Genomic DNA, 23,408 nt, shown 5'->3' on the forward strand with positions numbered 1-23,408 from the left:
ATGGAGTTAATTAGAAGAAGAAATGCACCTCATCAAAATGAGATTCCTCCCCTCGAACTACTTGACGAGGAAGATGATAAGAAAACTAAGAGGAAGATTGTAACGAAGCAGAAATGGTCATGTATCGATAGTTGTTGTTGGTTCGTAGGATATATTTGTACTGTATGGTGGATTTTATTGTTTTTGTACAATGCTATGCCAGCTTCGTTTCCACAGTACGTAACAGAGGCAATTAATGGGCCAGTAGCTGATCCTCCTGGCGTAAAGCTACGAAATGAAGGGCTAAAGGCTAAACATCCAGTTGTTTTTGTACCTGGGATTGTTACTTGTGGCCTTGAGCTATGGGAGGGACATCAGTGTGCTGAAGGATTGTTTCGGAAGCGGTTATGGGGTGGCACTTTTGGCGAAGTGTATAAAAGGTCAGAGACGAATCCAGAATTTGAAATTTATAGGTTCAATCTATAAAGTTGTTATAATCAATATGAGTTCAGACTTGATATTTGTCGGAATTTTAATGCATAAACTTATGCTCCGCGTAAAAAGTATTGGGTTCAGATGAATCTGGTATGTTTTTATGGAATTGATGAAGGGGAATAAACTTCATTGGTATCAATAATATGAGATGAGATCTAGGATATGGGGTTTGTAGGGCTATCTCAAAATAAATATACTTATGGTTAAATATTTATAGATATTTGATAATTTTTTAAATATATATACAAGATATGAGTTATGGTCTAAAATTTGCCACTGAATAGCTAGAATGCGTAACAATTGCAAAAAAGAAAGGAGTTTATTCTAATGTTCATCTGTTTGTGTGATGGTAACAGACCGTTTTGTTGGGCGGAACACATGTCATTGGACAATGAATCTGGGTTGGATCCTCCGGGAATTCGGGTTAGGCCAGTTGCCGGACTTGTTGCTGCAGATTACTTTGCGCCAGGATATTTTGTGTGGGCAGTTTTGATTGCTAATTTGGCGCGAATAGGATATGAGGAGAAAACGATGTATATGGCTGCATATGACTGGAGACTTTCCATTCAGAATACTGAGGTATAAATTTCACTATCCGTAAGCTTGAGCATTGTTGTTTCCTCAAAAAGTTGTAATGTCAATGGCGAAATCATTTCATCAGGTGCGTGACCAGACGCTAAGCCAGATAAAAAGTAATATAGAACTGATGGTTGCAACTAATGGAGGCAATAAGGCAGTAATTGTTCCACATTCTATGGGAGCTATTTACTTTTTGTATTTCATGAAGTGGGTAGAGGCACCAGCTCCAATGGGTGGTGGTGGTGGTCCTGATTGGTGTGCCAAACATATTAAAGCAGTGATGAATATTGGTGCGCCGTTTCTAGGTGTTCCAAAAGCATTAGCTGCACTTTTCTCAGCTGAAGCTCGAGATGTCGCCATTGCAAGGTAAAATTGGTTCATGTGGATGTTTTCTCCTTGACAGCCAAATAAAGAAAGAGTACATATTCTATAGAGCTAAATCAGATTCCTAAAATGCTCCTCTAGTCCCGAGCTTGGTAAATAAGGCCGTGAAAATTTCTAATCATATCTGTTTCTTGAGCTAGATTTGAGTATGTGTTGATGCTTTGACGTGTGAGTAGTAATTGCAGTTAAACATGTGGTCTACATCCTTATTTCCTTTTCCCTCAACTTTCCACTACGAATCGTTGATGTTCTAAGAGATACTATTTGATAGCCTTTTATATTTCAACACTAGATGTTATGTACAAAATGATTTTAAGTAGGCAATCATGGAAAATACAAGTCTTTGAGTGCTTCCGCGTGTAGGCTGTTCCTAATTCTTCATTGGTAGTCTTCTTGATCATTACTAATTTACTTAAATTTCAGGAGTAAAGCATCAGTTGTTATGGACAAAGATTTATTTCGTATTCAAACACTACCACATTTAATGAAGATGCTTCGGACTTGGGATTCAACCATGTCTATGTTACCAAAAGGAGGAGAGACGATTTGGGGTGGTCTTGACTGGTCTCCAGAAGAAGGCTATTCTCCTCGCAAAAGAAAACTAAGGGACAAGATTAGTCAGATGTCAAGCCATCAGGACAATCAAACTATAGAATCTAAAGGAAAACATGTTAATTATGGAAGGATGATATCATTTGGAAAGGATGCAGTTCAGAAACCTTCATCAGATATTACTAGGATTGACTTCAGAGTAATGTTAACCACAAACCAAATGCTCTCGTTCTATACATATTTCTATGCTTTCTTCTATTCGTTTCAAAATGTTAATTAAGGCTCACAAACATGGATTTTTGTGCTTGAGAAAGACATTTGTGAGGCATAGCTTTGGTAGACCTGTCATCTAACATTTTGATCCTTATAAAGCAAAGAAACACAAATAAAAAGAATAACTACAACAATTCAATCGAAACAAATATATGATGAACATTAACTCAGTAGTACAGTAGGATGAATAATATGTCAATTTATGCCTTAATTTCTTGTACTTATAAGCTAAGCGAAATCATCTCTTTCCCACTCACTTCTTGTTGTCTGGAAGTATCTGTATTTGTTTACCTGCAGGGTGCAGTGAAGGGCACGAATAAAGCAAATAACACATGTGATGTGTGGACAGAGTATTATGACATGGGCGTTGCTGGTATAAAAGCTGTGGAAGAATACAAGGTTTATACAGCTGGAGATATCTTGGATTTACTTCACTTTGTTGCCCCAAAGATGATGGCTCGTGGAGGCGCTCATTTTTCATATGGGATAGCTAAAGATTTGGATGATCCAATGTATTCACACTACAAATACTGGTCAAATCCATTGGAAACAAAGTGAGTGCTTTCATTTGAACTCTGTCTCCATACTATTTTAGTAGTTGCTTTTGTACAAAGGATGCCTCTTGTTATAGTCTACGAGTAGAAAATGACCTCGGGTTCATTTTATTTTTACCTTGTTAACCCTACAGGTTACCAAATGCTCCTGAAATGGAGCTTTATTCAATGTATGGAGTTGGCATTCCAACTGAAAGAGCATATGTTTACGGGCAGACACCAATAGCACAATGTCATATTCCATTCCAGATTGAAACTTCAGCTGATGAAGGGAATGAGTGTTGTTTGAAGAATGGTGTTCTCACTGTTGATGGCGATGAGACGGTGCCTATTTTAAGTGCAGGCTTCATGTGTGCAAAAGGATGGCGTGGAAAAACTAGATTTAATCCTTCAGGAATCAAAACTTATACAAGGGAGTATGATCATGCTCCTCCCGCGAACCTTCTTGAGGGCCGTGGTACACAGAGTGGAGCTCATGTTGATATTATGGGAAATTTCGCTTTGATTGAAGATATTATGAGAGTTGCAGCTGGTGCAACGGGTAAAGACTTGGGAGGTGATCAAGTTCACTCGGACATCTTCAAGTGGTCTGAGAAGATTGATTTACGTCTTTAGGGGAACACCGGGTGCACTGCTTTCTCTTATATGATGAAGTACTTGACTCAACGGTTAGAATATCACTTTCATATTTACATCATGGTGATGGTGATCATCTGTACGTCTTTAAGTTTCATCATGTCAAGATGTCTGCTTCATGTATAATCACAAAGTTATATGCTGATATGAGTTCATCTGGAAGCCACACAAACCCTTCCTGTCAAATGTGAGATACTAAATTATGGACAACAACAACAACAACATACCCTGTATAATCTCACTCGTGGGAGATACTAAATTATGGAATCATGTCAAAATCATGGATTTTGTGGATCTACCATTGACGTTTGGAGAGCCTATCAACACTTTGTTTTATCTGACTAAGTAGACGATTAAATAGATCCCAGATAGAATGCAAGATGCTTTGTGCATCTCGCGGTGTAATATGTCAAAGTTGGAGCTAGTTGCCCAAATCAGGAACAATTAGGAATAGAATTGATATTGTACCAACATAGTTTTCTCAAAGATTTTGTATTTCAAATGTGTTGTTATACAGACTTGTGGAATAGCTACTCAATGAATGAACAACTTTTGTTCCTTATTGTGATAACATGAATTTCTCGGATTCTCTAGTTCTGTTGAATTTACTTATAATGGAGTGTTTTCAAAAAATTTGATCTTCGATTATTTATACGTGGAAATATTATCTTGTAGAAATGCATGATAAGACTATGTACAATAGACTTTTGTTATTCGACTTTTTTCCAAACTCCGCATATAAAAAAAGCTTAGTGCATCGAGCTATTTTTTTTAATAGAATTGACTAGTAAAAAAGTGGAATGGAAAAATTGAAAAAAGAAATGAAAAATGATTGGATAGAGAGGAGGTCTGACATATTGGTGTGGGAATACATCACTAAAAAAGGAATCTGTGAAGCTCATTGGATTCTTTGTCATATAGGTATATAAAATAATTACATAAAGTTTGAGTTTGCAACTATATAATATAAAGAAAACAACCTTCTATAACAAGTTAAATTTCATTTATAATATAAAACCTGAATTATTATATTGTTTACGAACACAAATTAGATTTTACTATATAAATAATACTAAATGGAACAGGAGAATCAATTTAGTCATGCGCTTAGATCTACATCAACACGAAAGTGTTCATTTAACACTACTATTTGTTGAATTTAGAAATAATAACAGTAATATTGAATAAGTTTTGAGTATAAAAAGAAGGAATTGAGGGGGCATGGCAATTTTAATGTTTGGTTTATTTAATGAAATATTATAAAGGAAGGAATATTGTGTTAGGTAAATTATGTACTTTAAAATGTCAATTTTTATGCTCTATGTAAGTGACAATTTTTGTCATTTTTAGTTGAATCATATAAAACGTTGTTTAAGTATACTTATTAGTTATTACTACTCCTAATAATGTATTTTTACTTTATTTAAAATAACATATAAATTTCTGCATAGCTTACAAAAATGTTTGTCATCAATCATCATGCAAGAAGAAAAATAAAACCCAAATAACGTAACAATAGCAATTTTTTTTTTGTTTTTCATTTGATGTTAGCTACTCTCATTTGGAGTTGGATTAACTTGAATTTATGCCAGAAAATTCACGTTGAAGGATAAAAAGTTCGCTAATAGAATTAAGAATGAAGGAGTATTTTTTTAGTTCTGCATATTTACTAATACTTTCCTAACTCTAATCAGCTACTAAACAATATCAAATTATATTTCTTTCTTTATATAAATATAAATATAGATATAAATATCCTTGCATATATGCTCAGCTCAATTTTGCTATTAGCTATCTTATTATTATTTTGATTTGTTTGAGCGAAGATCTTCGAAAACGATTTTTTATTTAGAAAAAATAATTATAAAGTCTACGTATATTCTTCAGTAATTTCACTGTATTTGTTAACTATACAGACAAAGGTGTTTAAACGGACATCATAATATACTCTGTGTGAGAACCCATTTTGAGCAATTCGGGGCAATTTCAGTTTCTCGGTGGCGGAAGACGCGCAGAGACTTCACCCTTCCAATTCCGTTGACACATATACAGAGGTGTCGTTTCTGACTATCAATTTCACTTTCTCTTTGCTACGATCGCCACATTCTCTCTCTTTGTAAGTATCGCCTTTCTAATCTACTTGTTTATTGATGGATCATGTAGTTTGAATCGCACAAAAATATGGGTCTAGGGTTTTTTAATCGAGCTCAGGCAAAAGAAGTGGTTCTTTTTTGTTTTAAAGTTGGGATTTCAATTAATTACTTGTGATTCTGTGAAGCAGCTGTAAAAGCTTTGATTTTGGATTGGCTCCTACTGCGTTGATTGTTTTGTTTGGGAAGTTAGGTGCTTTGGAGAAGATTCCTTTTATGGAGAATGCAGTTATTCCTATTATACGTGCTTTTTGTGCCAAATCGTTTGTTTTGTTTCTGGCTCTTGTTGTTTCAAGTTTCTAAAAATCAATAAATGAACCTAAATATAGCCGAATGGATATAGATGTTGCTGAACCAACTAGTTTAGGATGAGAGTTGTTGGTGTATATTAACTCACAATGGTGAATAGGTACCTGTAGACTCCATTTATCACTTGATATGATTATGTATAGTACATAAAAAGAAGGGAAGAGAAGAAAAATATCAATTGCAGGTTGGACAGAAGACGTTGAGCTTAAGTTTCCAATGAAAGGAAAATAGATTCACAGCATGTCGTTTCTTGGTTACTGTTAGTTGGCTTTTGAATATTCTGGTAGTTGGGCTTCCCTTTTTCGGGAGATGTTGTTTCCGAAAGACCCTCAACTCAAAAGAAGAGTAATCAAAGCAAAATAACGACAACTAAATAGCAAAATAAATTAAGCAAATGAAGCAACACGTAGTCGTAACAATGAAGAATAAGATACTATGCGAATATTAAAGTAATACTACTGAATAAAGGGAAGATGAGAAGAGGAGACTAACCCCCTGCCTCTCCCACATAAAATTACCAAACACTCCGCTTCTAATGTTCAATAATTGATCATTTAAAAGCTTAATAGCAGCTGAGGTTTTAGCTAGTTCACAATTGTTCCTTCACCAAGTCTTTGATCTTGGGCTTATTAATAAAAAAATTACTTGATTAAAGAAAAATACCACCCTGATCTTGAGCTTAAAGTCATTTTCCCTTTCTTTTCCCAGAACCCTGCCAGTAAAAAGATTTGTAAGAGCTCGCTTCATCGGACTCAAATTTAAAAAAGTAGTTTCTCAAATGTTTAGCTCTTGGCTTTTCCTGGTAGACTGGGTTTTTCTGTCGTCTGGAACTAAGCTCTTGTTGGTCCTAGGTTATGTTTTATTTCCAATCATTTTATTAGGCTGATTGTTTTAGAACTTAATCCATCAAATGTCAAGAAAGTTATTTTTTGTTGCCGGTGCTAAGTCCTTTGATCTCATCGAATATGCTCCATTCCACAACATATGGTGCAACTGGGTAGAAAGGAGAAGAAACTTTGTAAGGCAGTTGACGATCAGCAGACGAGTCCTAATATGTTATATGGGTATGCCTAAAGATGATTGCTGCATCAGAAGGATCTGGGAACATATTCAGGAGAGGGAATCAGTAGGACCAACTCTATGAGTTTTCTGTAACTCGGTATTTTAATTTTCATGGAAGATTTGTGGCTATCTATGCAAAACAGAAGCCTGGGCCGATATAACTTGAAAAATACAAAAAAATTATAAAGAAAGCCAGATTACTAAAGGGAAGCAACCACAGTGCTATGAAGGGGCAGTGAGAACTTGAGATGTTCTGAAAGTGAAATGAGGCTGAAAGATAGGAACTAGTTGGAGCGTAAAATCACTGTTGGATAACAAAATTATTTAACAAAAGAGGGAGTCCCTTCAAAATTGCTTGTTGGGGGAGATTTGAGGGTGTTCACTAAGATATCCCAATAGGCTCAGAACTAAGAAGATGGGTTCGAACATTTGGAAGGTTGGGGGGGGGGGGGTCCTCAGGTCCTCGAAATGAAAGGGTTTAGTTTTATCTTTGAACTAACATTGGATGAGGAATCTCGGTGAATCAAAAGAGTATGAAGATGGAAAAACATGGAACTTAGGCTGGACTGGTGGTCACTGTGAGAAGACGAGTTTGAGAGAGAAATCAGCTTCTCACATGGTATCAGAGCTTTCTTTAGTGAGAAAACAAGAATAATGAGAGAACAAAATTGCTGAATTTTTTTTTCCAGCAAAACCTCCACTGTTCTGCGATTCCGACACTCTCTAGGGGTATTGTGCATATACCAGTACCACCATTACGATCGGAATCCTCGCAGCTTGTGGTGTTTTTCAGCCACTTTTCTGGCAGTTTTTTTTCCCAGCAACTTTTTCTGGCAAGACAGCAAGCAGTTCTCCTGTTTTCCAGATCTGTTCTTCAGGTTTTTTCCCCATAATTTACTTTATTTTTGAACACTAATAGATCTGTTTTTCATGTCTCTCGGATCCGATATGTTTAGCACTAAATCTGTGAGTTCCACCAACCCAAACTATGGCATTACCACAGAACCTTTGATAGGTAGTGCAAACTATTTATCTTGGTCCTCCTCTGTTCAATTATGGTGCAAGGGACAAGGTGTTCAGAATCACTTGGTTACACAGGCCAAGGAATTACTGAAAAAGATAGGGGAGAATGGGAGAAGATTGATGCTCAATTGTGTAGTCTGTTATGGAAATCTATTGATTCAAAGTTGATGCCATTGTTTTGACCATTTCAAACTTGCTTCTTAGTTTGGGAAAAGGCTCGTGGGCTACACAAATGACATATCCCGCTGTTATAATGTGATTTCTCGGTTAACTAACCTTAAAAAAGCAGGACTTGGATATGTCAACTTATCTTGGACAGGTTCAGGCGGTTATGGAGGAATTTAATGAGTTAATTCCCGCTGAGTTCTCTTTCAAACTCTTGTCTTCTCACAGTCACAAATGTCGGGATTCATCTCAGACAACGATATACCAAAATAGTGTTGGATTAGCTATTTAGTTTGTTGGGTATGCTTCTACCCTATGGAATCATGATACTTTTAGAAAATTGGTGAAATTGCGTGGTTGATTGAAAGTAGAGGAAGAAACTATTTTGAAGAGGCTACCTAAAATAGGCTTGAATTCTTGTCAAAAGCCTCTTAATCAGTTAATTGTATTCCGGGGACCATCTCAGTGGATTCCGGAGAGTTCGAGTACTATATATCCATTTGGGTTGGAAAGCACTACAATTTGTCAGTCACAAAGCCTCACTGTCCTGGAAAGGATATTGTCACTGGAATTTTTGGTGAACAAATGGACCTCTGAGGGGTTTTTGAGGAGACACGAAGTTTTTTGAATTTCAGATCTGATGGTGAGACAACTAGGCTCACGCGTAATGAGTTAGGGTCAACAATGGGGTAATAAATTTTGGCTTGGGCAAGCAACAATGTCTAAAGTCTTTTAAGGATCCCAATCCTTTGGGCCTCTCTAACATATAAAAGAACCTACTATTCCAATACCTGAACCAACGCTCAAATAGCAAAACAATTGCTGAAACCCTCTATTTGTCATAAGAGAAATTAATGGTCTGCATCTATTAACATTCAATTCTCACATTGCATTGCAGAGGTTACTGCCTTCTATTTTACTTTGTATCTTGTTAATCACACAGTCCAATAAAGTGCCTTAATGCCTAGTTATTGTTCAAAAGATGCATTATGTTTCGTGTTATATAATTCTTGTTCCTGGTTTCTGTATACCAGCTAGTGGAATATCCAGGTCTACTCTCTTAGTTGTTGCCTTGGTGTGTACTGTGCAGTTTGGTACTTTGTCATGCTTGCAAAAAAAGATGCTTCATTCAAATTTCAATCTTTAGCAGTTACGATTATTTTCTTATTGGAGTATTGTCTTCTGCAGTGTATAGACTGTACCTGAGCTGAACTGCATCTCGCCTATAAATTAACACATTTCTTAGGAAGATGCAGCAACCCGTGCAGCCAAGGCCTTCTGCCAATGGATATGGCCGTCGTAAAGTTGATAGAGAAATGGGTACTAAGTTGGAGAATAAAGTGCAATCTGGAAAAACTACTTCTCGTCAATTTACAGGTGTAGGTGAGAGTCACTGACTTACGATTGCCTATGATTTCTTCTGTAGTTCTAATTCCAAGTGTTCCAGGTAAAGGGGGAGCATATCAAAGCCTGTCACATGATCGACTTGTTTATTTCACTACCTGTCTTGTTGGACATCAAGTGGAAGTACAAGTGATGGACGGATCAGTGTTTTCAGGGATACTTCATGCGACAAACGCTGAAAAAGATTTTGGTATGTTAGAAAAGTTAACTTAGACTGCAGGTCTTTGGGTATTAATTGAAGACTAACCATTGTTTTGGCATATGTTCAACTATTTATTTTTTTGAGTCGAAGTAACCAATTGTATTAAACCATAATTTAGCACATGAAAAAAATGCTAAGTTAAGAAATTTACAAAGTATACTTACAACCAAAACAGGAGCCCCTATTCAAAATATACTTCAACTATTTATATTTAACATTGGCTTATTCCCTTCACTTGACACAGGTATTATTCTGAAAATGGCTCAGTTGATAAAAGATAGTTCTGAGGGGATGAAGAGTACTTCTGAAACTTTTAGCAAGCCTCCATTAAAGACTTTGATAATACCGGGTAAAGAGTTTGTACAAGTTACAGCAAAGGTTTGTGTGCAACTACTATAATTCTTTCCAGCAATTATTTATGCATTGTCTGATTTCAACAATGATAATACTTTACAATTTAAATAATCAACCAGGCAAATCAGATCACAGTATATGATGGTGATGGTCTTTCATGGAAGACCTTTATATATAATTTCAAATCAATTTTTGACTCTGATCGATGTGATTATCAATTAATTTTAGTTATAATAATGATGCTATATTGCTTTGGAGTAGGGTGTGCCTACAACTTTAGATGGTTTCAGAACAGAATTCATGCTGGAACAGCAGCACGAACTTCTGACAGATTCATGTATTTCACAATCTCGGCATATTGAGGTAGAGCGGCAGTTGGAACGCTGGGTGCCTGATGATGATGCTCCTGAATGTCCTGAACTGGACAATATATTTGATGGCCATTGGAATAGGTTGCTAGCTCACATCATTTCCTTTGATTGTTTATGTTTTAGATATCCGTAGTATGTACTGCACTGATCCTTCAAATCCTTGACGTACCACTGTCGACTGACATGATTTGTGTGTGGGTGATTGATCCGCTCTAGATTTGATCAACCTAACTCGGGTGCTTTGAATAAATTTATGGCCAAGAAGTATAGGTTGATTAGCTATTTGGTTTGGTTTTCTGTTTGTGCCTTATAAATATATTCACATAAAGTACTAGAACACTTTGGTATTAAATGAGATAACTTATGTATAAAATGTAAGTGTTTACAAAGAATTTAATTATACTAAGCTCTAATTCAATAACTTCAATTAATTGACGAAATATATACTTATAAATATCATAATATACATATCTTGATTGTATCTTTACACCCATACCCATTGACCTATCATTACCCCCAAGTTCTACGATTAAAAATAATGCTAACACTGTACTTATATCAATTCATAATTACGTAATTGGTCACTTTCATTTACCATAATTAGCAGACATGGGTTTAAGTAGTTACTGCCACTTATAGGCCATGGTGAAATTAACAGGAAAAATATTTCTGAGCTTACATTATGTCATTATCAACTTCTTATAAAAATATTTTCTTGTGTTCTTGTTGAAACAGAGCATTACTGTGGTTAAAGAATAGAAATCTTGTGATACTCCAAGTGGGATTGTTATGTTAGTTGTTCTTGAGCATCACATTCATAAGACCCTATCTTCTCTAGTAATTCATGCAGATCTAGTGGAGAAACTGGAAGAATAGGACAAAAAGATCCTTATAGGCAACACAAGCTAGTGATATTAAGGCTTAGTCTTGACGTTATACTTACATTAGGTCCAATGGTTTTAGGGGTCTTTTTGGTCCTCTTAGAGATTTGTGTTAGTAGGAATTGAAAATTCTAGTTTATGGAACCCCAATTTTTTTAATGTTCGGATGAAATGGGTTTAAATGGATAGTGAAATTTGTTGTTGCCTCCTCCCATCTTGGGATTGAGGCGGTATTGTGTTTCTTGATCCCGTCCCTCTCATGCATACTTCCTACATATTCTAAACATATTCCTCCTTTCTATCTCTCTCAGTGTTGTTTTTCCTATCTGAAGCATATTCCTCCTTTGTCGTGGAAGTGTTGTTTGTGAAGTTCTTCCTTTGATAGGCATCTTTTCTTCTCTAAGACCATCTCCAACCCTACTTTATTTCTCTCCATTCTCTATTTCTATATTTGGAGAGTAAAATAGAGAATGCCTTCTCCAACCACTCTCTATTTTACGAGTTGAACTATTCATATTCTCTATTTCACTTTTTGAATATTATATTATTATTTCTATTATTTTAAATAAACATATTATTTGTCATATAAGGCTTTTAATTAAATCTCTAATATTCGCAATTCTTTTTAAATGTAATATAACATTTTTAAAAATATTTATTTTATATATACTACTTTCATCTCAAATTAATAATACTTTAAATATTTTTTTTTAATTTTCGTCACTTTGTGATACAATTGGATGTTATTATTAATTTTCACTATGAAGAATGCACAAAATTTAAATGACAAGATAAAATTTTAATTTCAAAATACAATACATTACATAATAATTTAAATACAAGATAACAATACAATACATAACATAATAATTTTAAAAATTACAACAATAATTTAGTAATCCGGTAGGTCGTTTCTAGATTTAACAATATTCGAAAAAGGAATTTGTGTATGATTTAGATAAGTTGTGGTTGTGATTGCGGTTGTGCTTGGTGATTTCTTTTTTCAATTATTCGTAATTGTTCTTTAGAAATTTAGAATAAATATAATTTAATATTAAATAAACAAAAAATAAATAAATTTTATATTACATGAAAATTATTTAGGATGATTATTTGGAAAAACAAAAGAAAAGATTTATATTATGAAATAAGAAAACAAAAATGAAATAGAAATAATAATATAATATTGAGGAGAGAAGAAGATTCTTTTTAGAGAGTGTAAAATAGAGAATTGGATTGAAGTTGGTTGTCTGAAAAAGTAGAGAACTCTATATTTGGAGCGTAAAATAGAGTGTAGGGCTGGAGATGCCCTAAAGCTAAGTAAATATGAATTGAATTTATTCTGAAGACAGACATTGAGTTGGATTGTGTCAGATATTAGCACTGGAAAAGTTCCTCTAGTTTAAGTTTTCAACTGTCTTCGAAGTACAATATTTCTTGGTGAAAAGGGTAAATTCCTCCTGTAGCTCCTTATTTAATTTTGATGCATGTAATCACCAAAAGGAGGAAAAAGGTGTCATTCCCTGGTCTGAAGATCACATCTACTTGTTATAGCACATTATTGTATTTTAATTCAGGATGAGTGCCCCTTTCTCGTATGATACAAAATGAATTTCACTCAATTACATTGCTGGTGTCCCTTTCTGCTCTATGTCAATGCAAGATGAATGCATAGAATGGTGTGTTTCATAATTATATCGTCCAGTTTTTAGTAACTACTAGACTCTCTTTGTCCAATGTTGTTATACTTGTGCCAATTTTGATTTTTGCGTGTCTATACTAGTCATCTATCGATATCTCCTTTATAGTTGCTTCAACCTTTATAATGTGCGTATTTGTCAGGGGCTGGGATCAGTTTCAGGCCAATGAAACACTGTTTGGAGTAAAAAGCACATTTGATGAGGACCTTTATACGACAAAGCTTAAGAGAGGTCCTCAGATGAGTGAGTTGGAAAAAGAAGCTCTAAGAATAGCTAGAGAAATTGAGGGTGAGGATACACGTGATCTTCATCTAGCAGAGGTGGGGTAATTACATCCTTTTTACAGAAATCTTTGTTTCTAAGTGATTTTTCTCTTCTTCTTTCTCTCTAATATTAGTTGTGTTGCTTAATTCATTTTTCATAGGAGAGAGGGATTCAACTTCATGAGAACCTAGAAGTTGATGAGGAAACCAGATTTTCTGCAGTTGTTAGAGAGGTTGATGATAGCGGCTATGATGACTGTGAGGACATCTTGTTGGATTCACGTAATGATGAGACATTTCAAGGTATATCTAGTGCTATGGGAAAGTCATTTACTGACATGAGCAGAAGGAAAATGAATGATGGTGCACAAGTTTCATCAAGATCTTCCTCCATGGTATAAGTTTGTTTAACCACAATCATTAGTCTGTAAGAATTGTTTGTTACGGTACTGAGTCTTTTTCCTTCTGTTAAGATATGGATGACAGAGGAAGATATTGTCATGTTAGTCAAATATCTCTAGCTAGTCGAAAAATATATTAATTGGTTATTGTCTACTATTGCTGGTGAATTTAAGAGTTATCCACGTCTTAGATACCAATCACTTGCAGTGTGAATCATGTGGTTTGAGAGCCTATGAGTAATACTTTAGCTTCTGTGTACTCGACTATAGTAAATATAAGCTAATTATATGACGCGTTTTAGTATTTCTATGCCTATCTTGCCCGTAGGATGAATTGCAATCTTCCCAGCTAAGTACCAGTAGGGATGTCTACCAGACTTGTTATGATGATCATGCGAAACAGTCATCAGCTGAAGTTGTCCTTAAAGGTGGCTCTATCTTAAACAGGTTTGCTATGATCATTCCTTTCTACCACGGTGATACTTTTTATTCCCTTAGGCTGTAAAGTCTATTTTCTGGTTTCACGACTAGTAGTTTTAAAGATAACGTTAGCCTTGTTAGTAATCTCATTTATCGTCTCTCTAACTGAAATGATCCTTTTAGGGGTCGCAAAACCGTGTTTAGTGAGCATGCTGGAGCAAGTTGCAATAAGGAGGATACAAGAAATCATATGGTTAGCTTATCTCTGACTTCCATAATGCTTATTGTTTTCATTTTAACTTGTTATTAATGTTTTGGGTACTTTTTCTTGGAGAACTTTCTTATGATTGGTGTTCCTTGTTTCATGTAGATAGCTGAAGTTGCTCAAACGTCAGTATTGGAAGGTGAGTATGTCTTGTGAGCTGGAGTAGTTAGATATTGCATGTGAACTCCTGCGAATGGAATTTTTAAATTATTTCCCTTGCGTTGAAAATAGTGGACACTTGGCCAACATATTTGCATTCGTCATTTACAGTAAAAACAACTATACCTCAGTCCTAAACAGTTGAGGTCGCTATCTCTGTCAATGAGCCGAAAAAATATACTCTATATATATATATATACACACACACACATGAAGGTAGTAAGTCATGTAGTAGGTTAGCATGTGCCCACTTTTGATTTACCCAAATTACCCTCTCAATAGTCATTTAAAACACATCAATTACCAAATGTACTTCTTCTTCCTCATCTATCTATGTCTATCTGTGTTAAATCTTCTCTCTCTCATCCATGAGTCTTCCAAATTTTACAAGATAACAATGCAACTTCAAGACAACAAAGAAACCATTTTCTTTCATAGTGAGCTTGCGAGTAATCTCTCTATTTGGGTAACTTCACGAAAAGAGAATATGAGAAATGATTAACTTTCTTTTTTAAAAATGGATTTAGTGAAGTTACAGAAATTATTGGTGGGAAGAATGTTTCTTAGCATATTTTTATGAGCAGAGAAATGTTATTGTTAATTGTACATTGATGATTAAGCCCTTTTTCTCCCGTTTCTCCAACTTGATTTGAAGCTTTTGAAAGTTATAAAAATTGGTTAAGAACTTAAGGGGCTGACTACATTCGTGGGGCTTAAACATCACTGAATATATGATTCATAGTTATGGCCATTTTCTTCAATTTCTTCTTCACAATGAACTTTTTGGGTATTGTAAATGGGTATCCTTATCTTCCCATAATCAATTTCCAATTTTGAATATTTCTCTTTATTCATGGTATTTGAGAGCTCAAACCATGAGAAATCAAAAGATTAATTTCAAATATTTTAAGTCATGAATCGTTTCATAGAAGGGAAGCAGCAGGGGACTATCCAAGGAAGAAGAGGAGAGTTGTGACTTTAAGTGAAAAGACAAAAAATTCTCAACTGTTTAATAAGGTAAAAAAGATTGACAGGGTTAATTTGGGTAAATTAAATAAAAAGTTTTGCAACAAAAATAGTGAAGTTGCCTCTAGGCATGATACCTTAAGAAATTAGAAGTATATTTAAGCATAGAAGAGAGTAACCAATTGTAAATAAAGTAAAAGAGAACATTTATCTTTTAAAAGGAAAAGAAGAAATCTCTAATAATTAAAATTTCTCGAATTGGCAACTTGTGAAGCTATGGTAAGTGAAGGTATTAAAAGGGGACAACGTAGACTTAAAATCACCTGGAAGGAAGTTGTTTCACAATACCTACAAGTGCTTGGTTTCAATGTAGATTTAGCTAAAGATAGTAGACTTAGTTAAAGATAGGGATAATGAAAGAAAAGGATCCATATAAGGCTACTAGTTGAGGATAGGTTTTAGACTTGTTAGAGAACTTCTATTATTATTATTATTTTTATTATTATTTATTTTCTTATGTTACTTTTCACTATGATGATATGATATGAGCTTAACTGAAGAAATATGGATTCACATAGTTGACAAAACTTGATTGGGACTAAGGTTTAGTCGTTGTTGGTAACTTGTGCAAGGAAAACAGGTTGTTCAGTGTATAAAATTGTAAGTTTTGCTGTAGAATGGTGGATACCTGTACATGATGCATACCTTGCTCTTGTGGAACTATGAAAGTTGCCGGGGGGGAGGGGGGAGAGAGAGGATAAAGTAGCATTCATATGGGCTTTCAATTTTTTTTATTTACTCAATCTACAGGCTACAATTTATCTAGTTAGTTATTTAAGTTTTGACTTTCTGTTTCCTGATGTTTTATATGATTCATTGAACTTGATTTATGCTCTCTCTTGGCAGTTGACCAAGAATAATTAGGTTATCTAAGTGTGCTTTACAGTGGATTATTTTTAATTTTTTTTGAGAATGGTAACTGTATATTTTTACCAAAAGGCCCATCAGGTAAAAGTTGATGGGGTGGGATTTACAACCCTAGAGGGTATCATCAAGACCAAAGTCTAGATAGAAACTTTACAATTGTCCTATGAGATCAACTAAGCTATCTATCTCCCCCACTATATCTTGTTTACACCAAAAATAGAAAAAACTTATACTTTTCATCTTGATCTTTTGGAGACTGCTAGCTTTTCCATCATGGCATCTTTCATTTCTTTCTTTCCATAGGATTCACCAAACACATGCACACTTCATTGAAAAATTTAAAATGTAATGGTAACTGCCATTAGCCTTTTGTAGTTTTATATTGAGCTAAGCACACTTCATTGGCAGACAGATGTAGGGCCTGTTTGGATGAACTTTTAAAAAGTAACTTATAAGTCAAAAGCTAAAAGTCATAAGTAGAGGATACCCTACTTTTGATTTATTTGGAAAAAAAATTGGCCTAAAAGTGTGTGCTTAAAAGCAAAGTTGCTGGGACTCTCCAAAAATGTTGCCGCACCTGTGTCAGATCCTTCAACAATACACTATTTTTGGAGAATCCGACATGAACCCATCAACATTTTTGAAGAGTCCGAGCAACATAGCTTTTTTAACCTCTTCACACACCTCCAAAACAAAAAAAAACGCTTAAAAGTCAAAGTACCTAAGAATAAGCTAATCCAAACGGGCATTTAGTTTAGTGCTAAGTTCTGTTTATAATTTGTATTCATTATTGTAGCTTGCAAATTTAATCTCTTTCAGTTGCTTGCTCGAAATAGCGTTTTCTGGTAATATATTTTTTCTATCTTCAAGAACGAACTGTATCTACTTCAAGACTGTTGTTGAGGATGTCTTGATGCTTTACTTAAAACAAGATAGATGCGTCTTATTTAGTCAGTTTCTAATGAAGCTTGTTTCTACGTAGCCTTTGCAAAGATCTTATATTCCATTGAGATAAAGTGCTAGAGCATCAAGTGCATCAAGATACAATCTTTTAAAAAAAAAAAAAAACTTATATGTATTGTCTTTACGGATCTTTTTATTTCATGGTGCTCTATCTTTTTCTAGGTCTATTTGAATCTCCATAAATTGTAGGTCCTTCGAGACAACCTTCTTCCATGAGATTTTAGGTCTTCCTTCTCCTCTTTTGACACCTTCACCTACTGTGATTTTATCACACCTACAGACCGGTGCATTTGGAGGCCGACTCTGGATATGACCAAACCATCTCAAGCGACCTCTCATTTATCTTTGATCTGTGTTACTTGAACTTTCTCGTGAATGTAATGATCTCTGAACTTTTTTAATCTTGTATGACGACGCATCCATCTTAGCATCCGCATATTTGCGACATTCAGTTTGTGGATGTTTTGGATTTTAGCAGCACAGCGTTCACTCTAATTTGGGATTACTTGATCAAAAAATAATAGAGATACAATTTGGGATTAACTTTTGAAACATTTGCTTATATTGGCTTTGGCGCAATTAAATGGTGAAATTAATTTCTTGCGAATATGATGATCTCTGAACTTTTTAAATCTTGTATGACGACGCATCCATCTTAGCATCCGCATATCTGTGACATTCATTTTGTGGATGTTTTGGATTTTAGCAGCACAACGTTCACTCTAATTTGGGATTACTTGATCAAAAAATAATAGAGATACAATTTGGGATTAGCTTTTGAAACATTTGCTTATATTGGCTTTGGCGTAATTAAATGGTAAAATTATAGGGTGATTACATTTCACCTACATTCAACTCACATCCTGAAAATTGAGGTTGAATTTGTGACCAAGAAATGCGATCTGTCATGCTTGTGCAATAGCAGTTACTTGGTGTCGGTAATTGCTGTCTCCTGGTCTGTGATGCACTTGTGCTTTTGACAATGCAAATTCAAATATGTCAAAATGTCTTTCTTCCAACTTCCATTTCTGTTAACCTTAGGTTTTAACTCGTGCAGATTCAAAGTCTTCTTCAAGAATGAAAATGGAGACCTCTGATGGGGGTAGATTGTCTTCAGACATCTCTGCATTGCATGTTCATCCAGGGGACCAGGATATGATCACGAGTTCTTCTAGAGAGAAGTTTGAGGGTGCAGTGTCTTCCAAGATTCAAGGGGCTTCACAATCTGCTAATTCTCGTGTACGACCTAGTAGTTCTGTTCTATCTGGTTCTGATGGAACAGGTGCTGCCTCAACGTCAGCTGACAATGGATTATCACAAACCTCTTCTGTAAATTCATTTTCGTCAGAAAAATCCACATTGAATCCACATGCTAAGGCAAGAACTATTTCTGAATCTTCCCTTTTTCAACAAAATGAAAAGAACAATCATCCTGCAATAATTTCCATAGTTTCTATTAGAGTTATGCCATTTCTTTTTTCCCCCTTCCTTTGGCTAATCATCTACATGTTTATCTATTCTGGTTCTGTTGATTATTTTTTCAGGAATTTAAACTAAATCCTAATGCAAAGAGTTACATGCCATTTCAATCACCTTTGAGACCTGCTTCTCCGGTGTCTGATAATTCCTTCTATTATCCAGCTGGTGTGGCTACTGTTCCAAATATGCATGGCATGCCTGTTGGGGTAAGTGATGTGTGTGTATTTTATAGTCAATATATGCGGAGTTTGTTCTGACAGAAAAAAAAAACTTTATGAATCTTACCTGATCTGCCTTTGGAAGTCAAAGCTTGGTAGACTCCATAGCTGTATTACCTAAGTTATATTTTGGATATGTACTTATGTAGTGTCTATCATCTTTATTTTGAGTCAAATATTTGGCTATGCTGGTGGAAATGTTTATAGATTTGGTTTGTCGGTAACCCATTTTTGGGTGGTACTGTGTAAAATCTGCAAGTGTGTTTTCCTAAGAACGGTAATTTTCATGAGGTGGACATATGGATTCTGTCTTTTGTAATCTTCTGCTGTGGATTACTTGCCCTTCATTCTCATTTTTCATGGTGGAACTGAAACTCTATGTGCTGTTGCGGTAATTGTGGTAAAATATTGTACTTCTCTTATCAGGTATAATTAATGTTGTATTGAATATACCACTCTCCCCAAACCTCACTTGTGAGATTACAATGCATATGTTGTTATTGTGAAAATTTGTTCGTTTGATCTGCCTACTGTTTTCATATTGTTGGAAGATAGCTGGAGAAATTCACAATTCTTTTGAAGTTACTGTCGCATCTTTGTGAAATATTTTTCTTGTACTTGTTAGTGTTTCAACTAAAGAGGTGCTATTGCCTCCCCCCCTCACATTTTAATGCATTATTGAAGGTTTGCTGATCATATATGCGATGCAGGTTGGTCCATCATTTTCTGCACATCAGCCTGTTATGTTTAATCCACAAGCTACACCTGTACCACAACAATTTTTTCATCCAAATGGACCACAGGTTTGTCAGTGTTTTGGTTACCAGCATATATGTGTACTGATTCTTCTGTCATTACGTTTGAAATGGGTTTCAGAATGTTCAAAATTCTCGTCTTTTTGATGCAGTATGGACAGCAGATGATGATTGGTCACCCTCGGCAAGTAGTCTATATGCCGAGTTACCCTGCTGTAAGAAATATTTACATTTTACATTTATTTTTGTTGGCCTTTACTCCAGTAACACCAAATTAATGATAAATTTACGTGACAGCAGCCAAACACTTAAGCTGTGCTCCAGTCTGTTGACTGGTTCATACATTAATAACAGCATTTCTGATTGTTATGCATATAAAATTGATTGTTTATGTTTGACCAAATAACCCTTTTGTGCATAAGTAGACCGGGTACTTGAGGAGTTTGAGTTTTCTTATATTATGAAAAAATCTCTTATTTTTAGAGAGAGCTACAGTTCAGCTAGAGTCTTGGGTCATATAACAAACTAGTAGAATTGTCAACTCTCTCCTCCCTCTTATAGTGGCTCAAAACTGACTGTTGCTTTGTTGAGACATGATAGGAAATGCGACGAGACTACTAATCAGTAGGCAAACCATATTGCGTGGTGGGTTGAACCGATGGATGCTGTAGGAAATAATTCCTGACACTAGATTTCATGGATTGGTGAAGGAAGTTTAGCTGGTTGATGAAGGGGGATCCAATGGTTTGATTAGAGCTTTTCCTTATACTGGGGTATCAGTGATTGTGAATTTGTCATAATCATAGATTTGTAAACTTTCAGATTTGCAGTTTTTCTTGGAGTTAACTGTGGTGTTTATTTGGTATACTGCTGTTGATATTTCTTCTCTTTGATCTGTATTCCTGATAATGTATGTTTCTCTTCCTTTTTCAATAGTATTTAGTAGACTTTTAGCTGCTTATTGGCGGAAACTAAAACCAAAAAAAAAGTGAGGAGTCAATTTACACTTTTTTTTTCGTTGGCGTGGAAATTATTCACAAAGACTTCTTACACACCATCATCTCTAGACTCCACCGGTGAGATAATTTCCACAAAGACTTCTTACACACCATCATCTCTAGACTCCACCGGTGAGATTACGCTAGTATGTTGTTATCAATTAAATGCTGCATGAGAATATATGACTACTTGTAAGTTTTACTCAAGCATTTGGGAATAATTGATTAGTGACTGCTTTTATTACTATGTATGAGCTTAATGCAAAGAAATAATAATGTTTTACCCAAGTATTTGGGATAATTTCTCTACTAATTCATTGAGAGGGTATTGATAATTGATTAGTGGCTGCTTTTACTACTATGTATGAGCTTAATGCCAAGAAATAATAATGTTATTTGCTTGATCATGAAATTTTGTCAAATTTTAAAAATCTAATCTTTAAATATTTTCAATAAGCTAGTGTTTGGGAGAAATTTTACTCACTAATGAAACTTTAAAAAAATAATTAAAAACTCAAGTAAAATGTAAGTTCAAAAATCACAACTTCAAAAACTCACATTTTCAAATTTCTTCCGTGATCAATTGGTCTCTAAAGCAACCTTTGCTAGCAAATCTGCAGTTCCATTTGTTTCTCTAAAGCAAGAGTAAATTCTTTAGATAGTCGCTATATTATAATATCATTTTTGTTTCTTTTAGAACCATAATAACATCGTCTATTTATTTTTTTCTCAAAATATACTCTTCTCTCTTGATGAGATGCCATGTCACATTAATTTTGGATAAATTCCCAAAATTAACTAAGGACAAAGAAAGCTAGCTATAAGCCTTAGCAAACGTTTTTCTACGGACCTTACGTAAATTAAAAGAAAAAAAAACATCCAAGAACTTTACAATTTTTCAGCCTCTTGCGGATTCTCAATGTGAATTTTATTTACCGTAGCTTTTAGACAACTAACAATACTTCAGTGGAAGCAAATAAGATGAAGTCACTTTGCTTCGTAGACAAGGCTTATTCCATACTTCACTTACAAACTCGTGTAGTACTCACCCCCTATCTCTAAAGAGCTTTTGCACTCCACTTGCTGTCTACTAAATAAAAATCAGTGCAAGCGAATGAAGCTCTCAATTTGGTGGCTTTCCTCTAAATATGGAGTGTAAAATCAAACTCATGTTTGAATTGAAATTAAGATATTGATGCAAATTCGTCCCTTTTAAATTAGATTTAATATGATCTCGCTAATTAGATTTGATAAAAGCGATGCATACACACAATACATTTTTTTTAAAAAAATATTAAATTGTTGCGCCAACTCCCTAGTGCATTACGATTTTCAATCTTCTACAGGTTCCTTCATTTCTTCTGTCTTACACAAACTTAAAAGAGTATCTAAGATGGATTAGTGATTTATTTTCAAAAGACATTTCATTAACCATAGCTTTTAGACAATTAACAACACTTAGCTGGAAGCAAACAATATGAGGTCGCTCTGCTTTGTAAATAAGGCTCTTTCCGTGCTTTACTTACGAACTCAAATAGTACTCACTCATATCTATTAAAGAGGATTGTGCATTTCATTCGTTGTTTCTAAACGAGCATCAAAATAAGCGGATGAAACCCTCAATTTAGTGGCTTCCCTCAAAATACGGACGACAAATCAAATTCATATTTGAATTGAAATAAAGATATTAATACAAGTTCTATCCTTCTTGATCAGATTCAAACATGTAATCTCGCAAATGAGATTTTGGGAGGGTGATACATACACGTAATACAATTTTACTTTTACTTTAGTGAGAAAACAAAATTATGATGGGAGACTCTTACATTCTGTTTGGATCATTATTGTCCATTGTATTGTATTGTATATTGTTACCACACATATAATGTTTGTTTTGATTGTTACTTAAAACGTGTTGTATTGTATTGTTAAATTTCGTTGTTACGTAACAATGAAAACCTCCATTTTATGGAACAACCGATTTGGTGTGTTCCCATTATTACTTAATTTCTTTTTCCAATTATGTCCATACTTAATATTTCATAATACTATTTTACCCTTTACCCTGTATTATTTAAACCATTCAAACCTCCTACCCAACAACTATTACATTGCTTTGTCTCCATTTAGGTTTAGTTGTTTGTCCTTCTTCTTTCTTCTTTTTTTTAAGCATATGTCCCCCCCCCCCCCCCCCCCCCTTTTTTTTTTTTATACTTTTGCCTCTTTTAACATATTGTTTTATATGATTTAAAAAAAATCAATCAATCTAGATACAAACATGATGATAGTGTTTAATAATATAATTATAATTGATGATATAATTTTTATGTTATTTTCATATGACATAAAAAAATGTGCATGATAGTATTGTTATTTTATTAGTAATTATTGATAAATTTAGTATTTAGAATAATTAAGAATATTTTAGTAAATTTATAAATTACAATACAATACGATACAATAAAATAAAACAATAAAAATATTATTAAAAAGCAAGAAACAATACAATCTAGTCAAACAT

At 34.5% G+C, this 23,408-nt stretch overlaps 2 protein-coding genes across 4 annotated transcripts; both read left to right on the plus strand.

The window, feature by feature from the left end:
* Nucleotides 1-3,724, plus strand: LOC125829345 (phospholipid:diacylglycerol acyltransferase 1-like). The gene is made up of 6 exons (XM_049508583.1): nt 1-419; nt 831-1,053; nt 1,136-1,419; nt 1,861-2,188; nt 2,560-2,816; nt 2,951-3,724. Exons 1-6 carry the CDS (start codon nt 1-3, stop codon nt 3,429-3,431), a joined length of 1,992 nt encoding a protein of 663 aa, XP_049364540.1. The 3' UTR covers nt 3,432-3,724.
* Nucleotides 3,725-5,376: 1,652 nt separating this feature from the next.
* LOC125829362 (polyadenylate-binding protein-interacting protein 4-like) lies at nt 5,377-20,622 on the plus strand. Of its 3 annotated transcripts, none has more exons than XM_049508593.1 (15): nt 5,377-5,506; nt 9,350-9,544; nt 9,609-9,755; nt 10,012-10,145; nt 10,383-10,573; nt 13,216-13,393; nt 13,498-13,731; nt 14,066-14,184; nt 14,341-14,410; nt 14,528-14,561; nt 18,495-18,814; nt 18,982-19,122; nt 19,845-19,937; nt 20,042-20,104; nt 20,490-20,622. In XM_049508593.1, exons 2-15 carry the CDS (start codon nt 9,412-9,414, stop codon nt 20,508-20,510), a joined length of 1,878 nt encoding a protein of 625 aa, XP_049364550.1. In that variant the 5' UTR covers nt 5,377-5,506; nt 9,350-9,411; the 3' UTR covers nt 20,511-20,622. The 3 variants fall into 3 exon arrangements, with proteins under 3 accessions (XP_049364550.1, XP_049364557.1, XP_049364561.1); XM_049508600.1 differs by having other exon boundaries at nt 9,350-9,538; XM_049508604.1 differs by having other exon boundaries at nt 9,350-9,526.
* Nucleotides 20,623-23,408: the final 2,786 nt, after the last annotated feature.

Source organism: Solanum verrucosum, unplaced genomic scaffold, assembly GCF_900185275.1.
Source record: "Solanum verrucosum unplaced genomic scaffold, falcon-dt-bn FXZP01000102.1, whole genome shotgun sequence".
Lineage (NCBI taxonomy): Eukaryota > Viridiplantae > Streptophyta > Magnoliopsida > Solanales > Solanaceae > Solanum > Solanum verrucosum.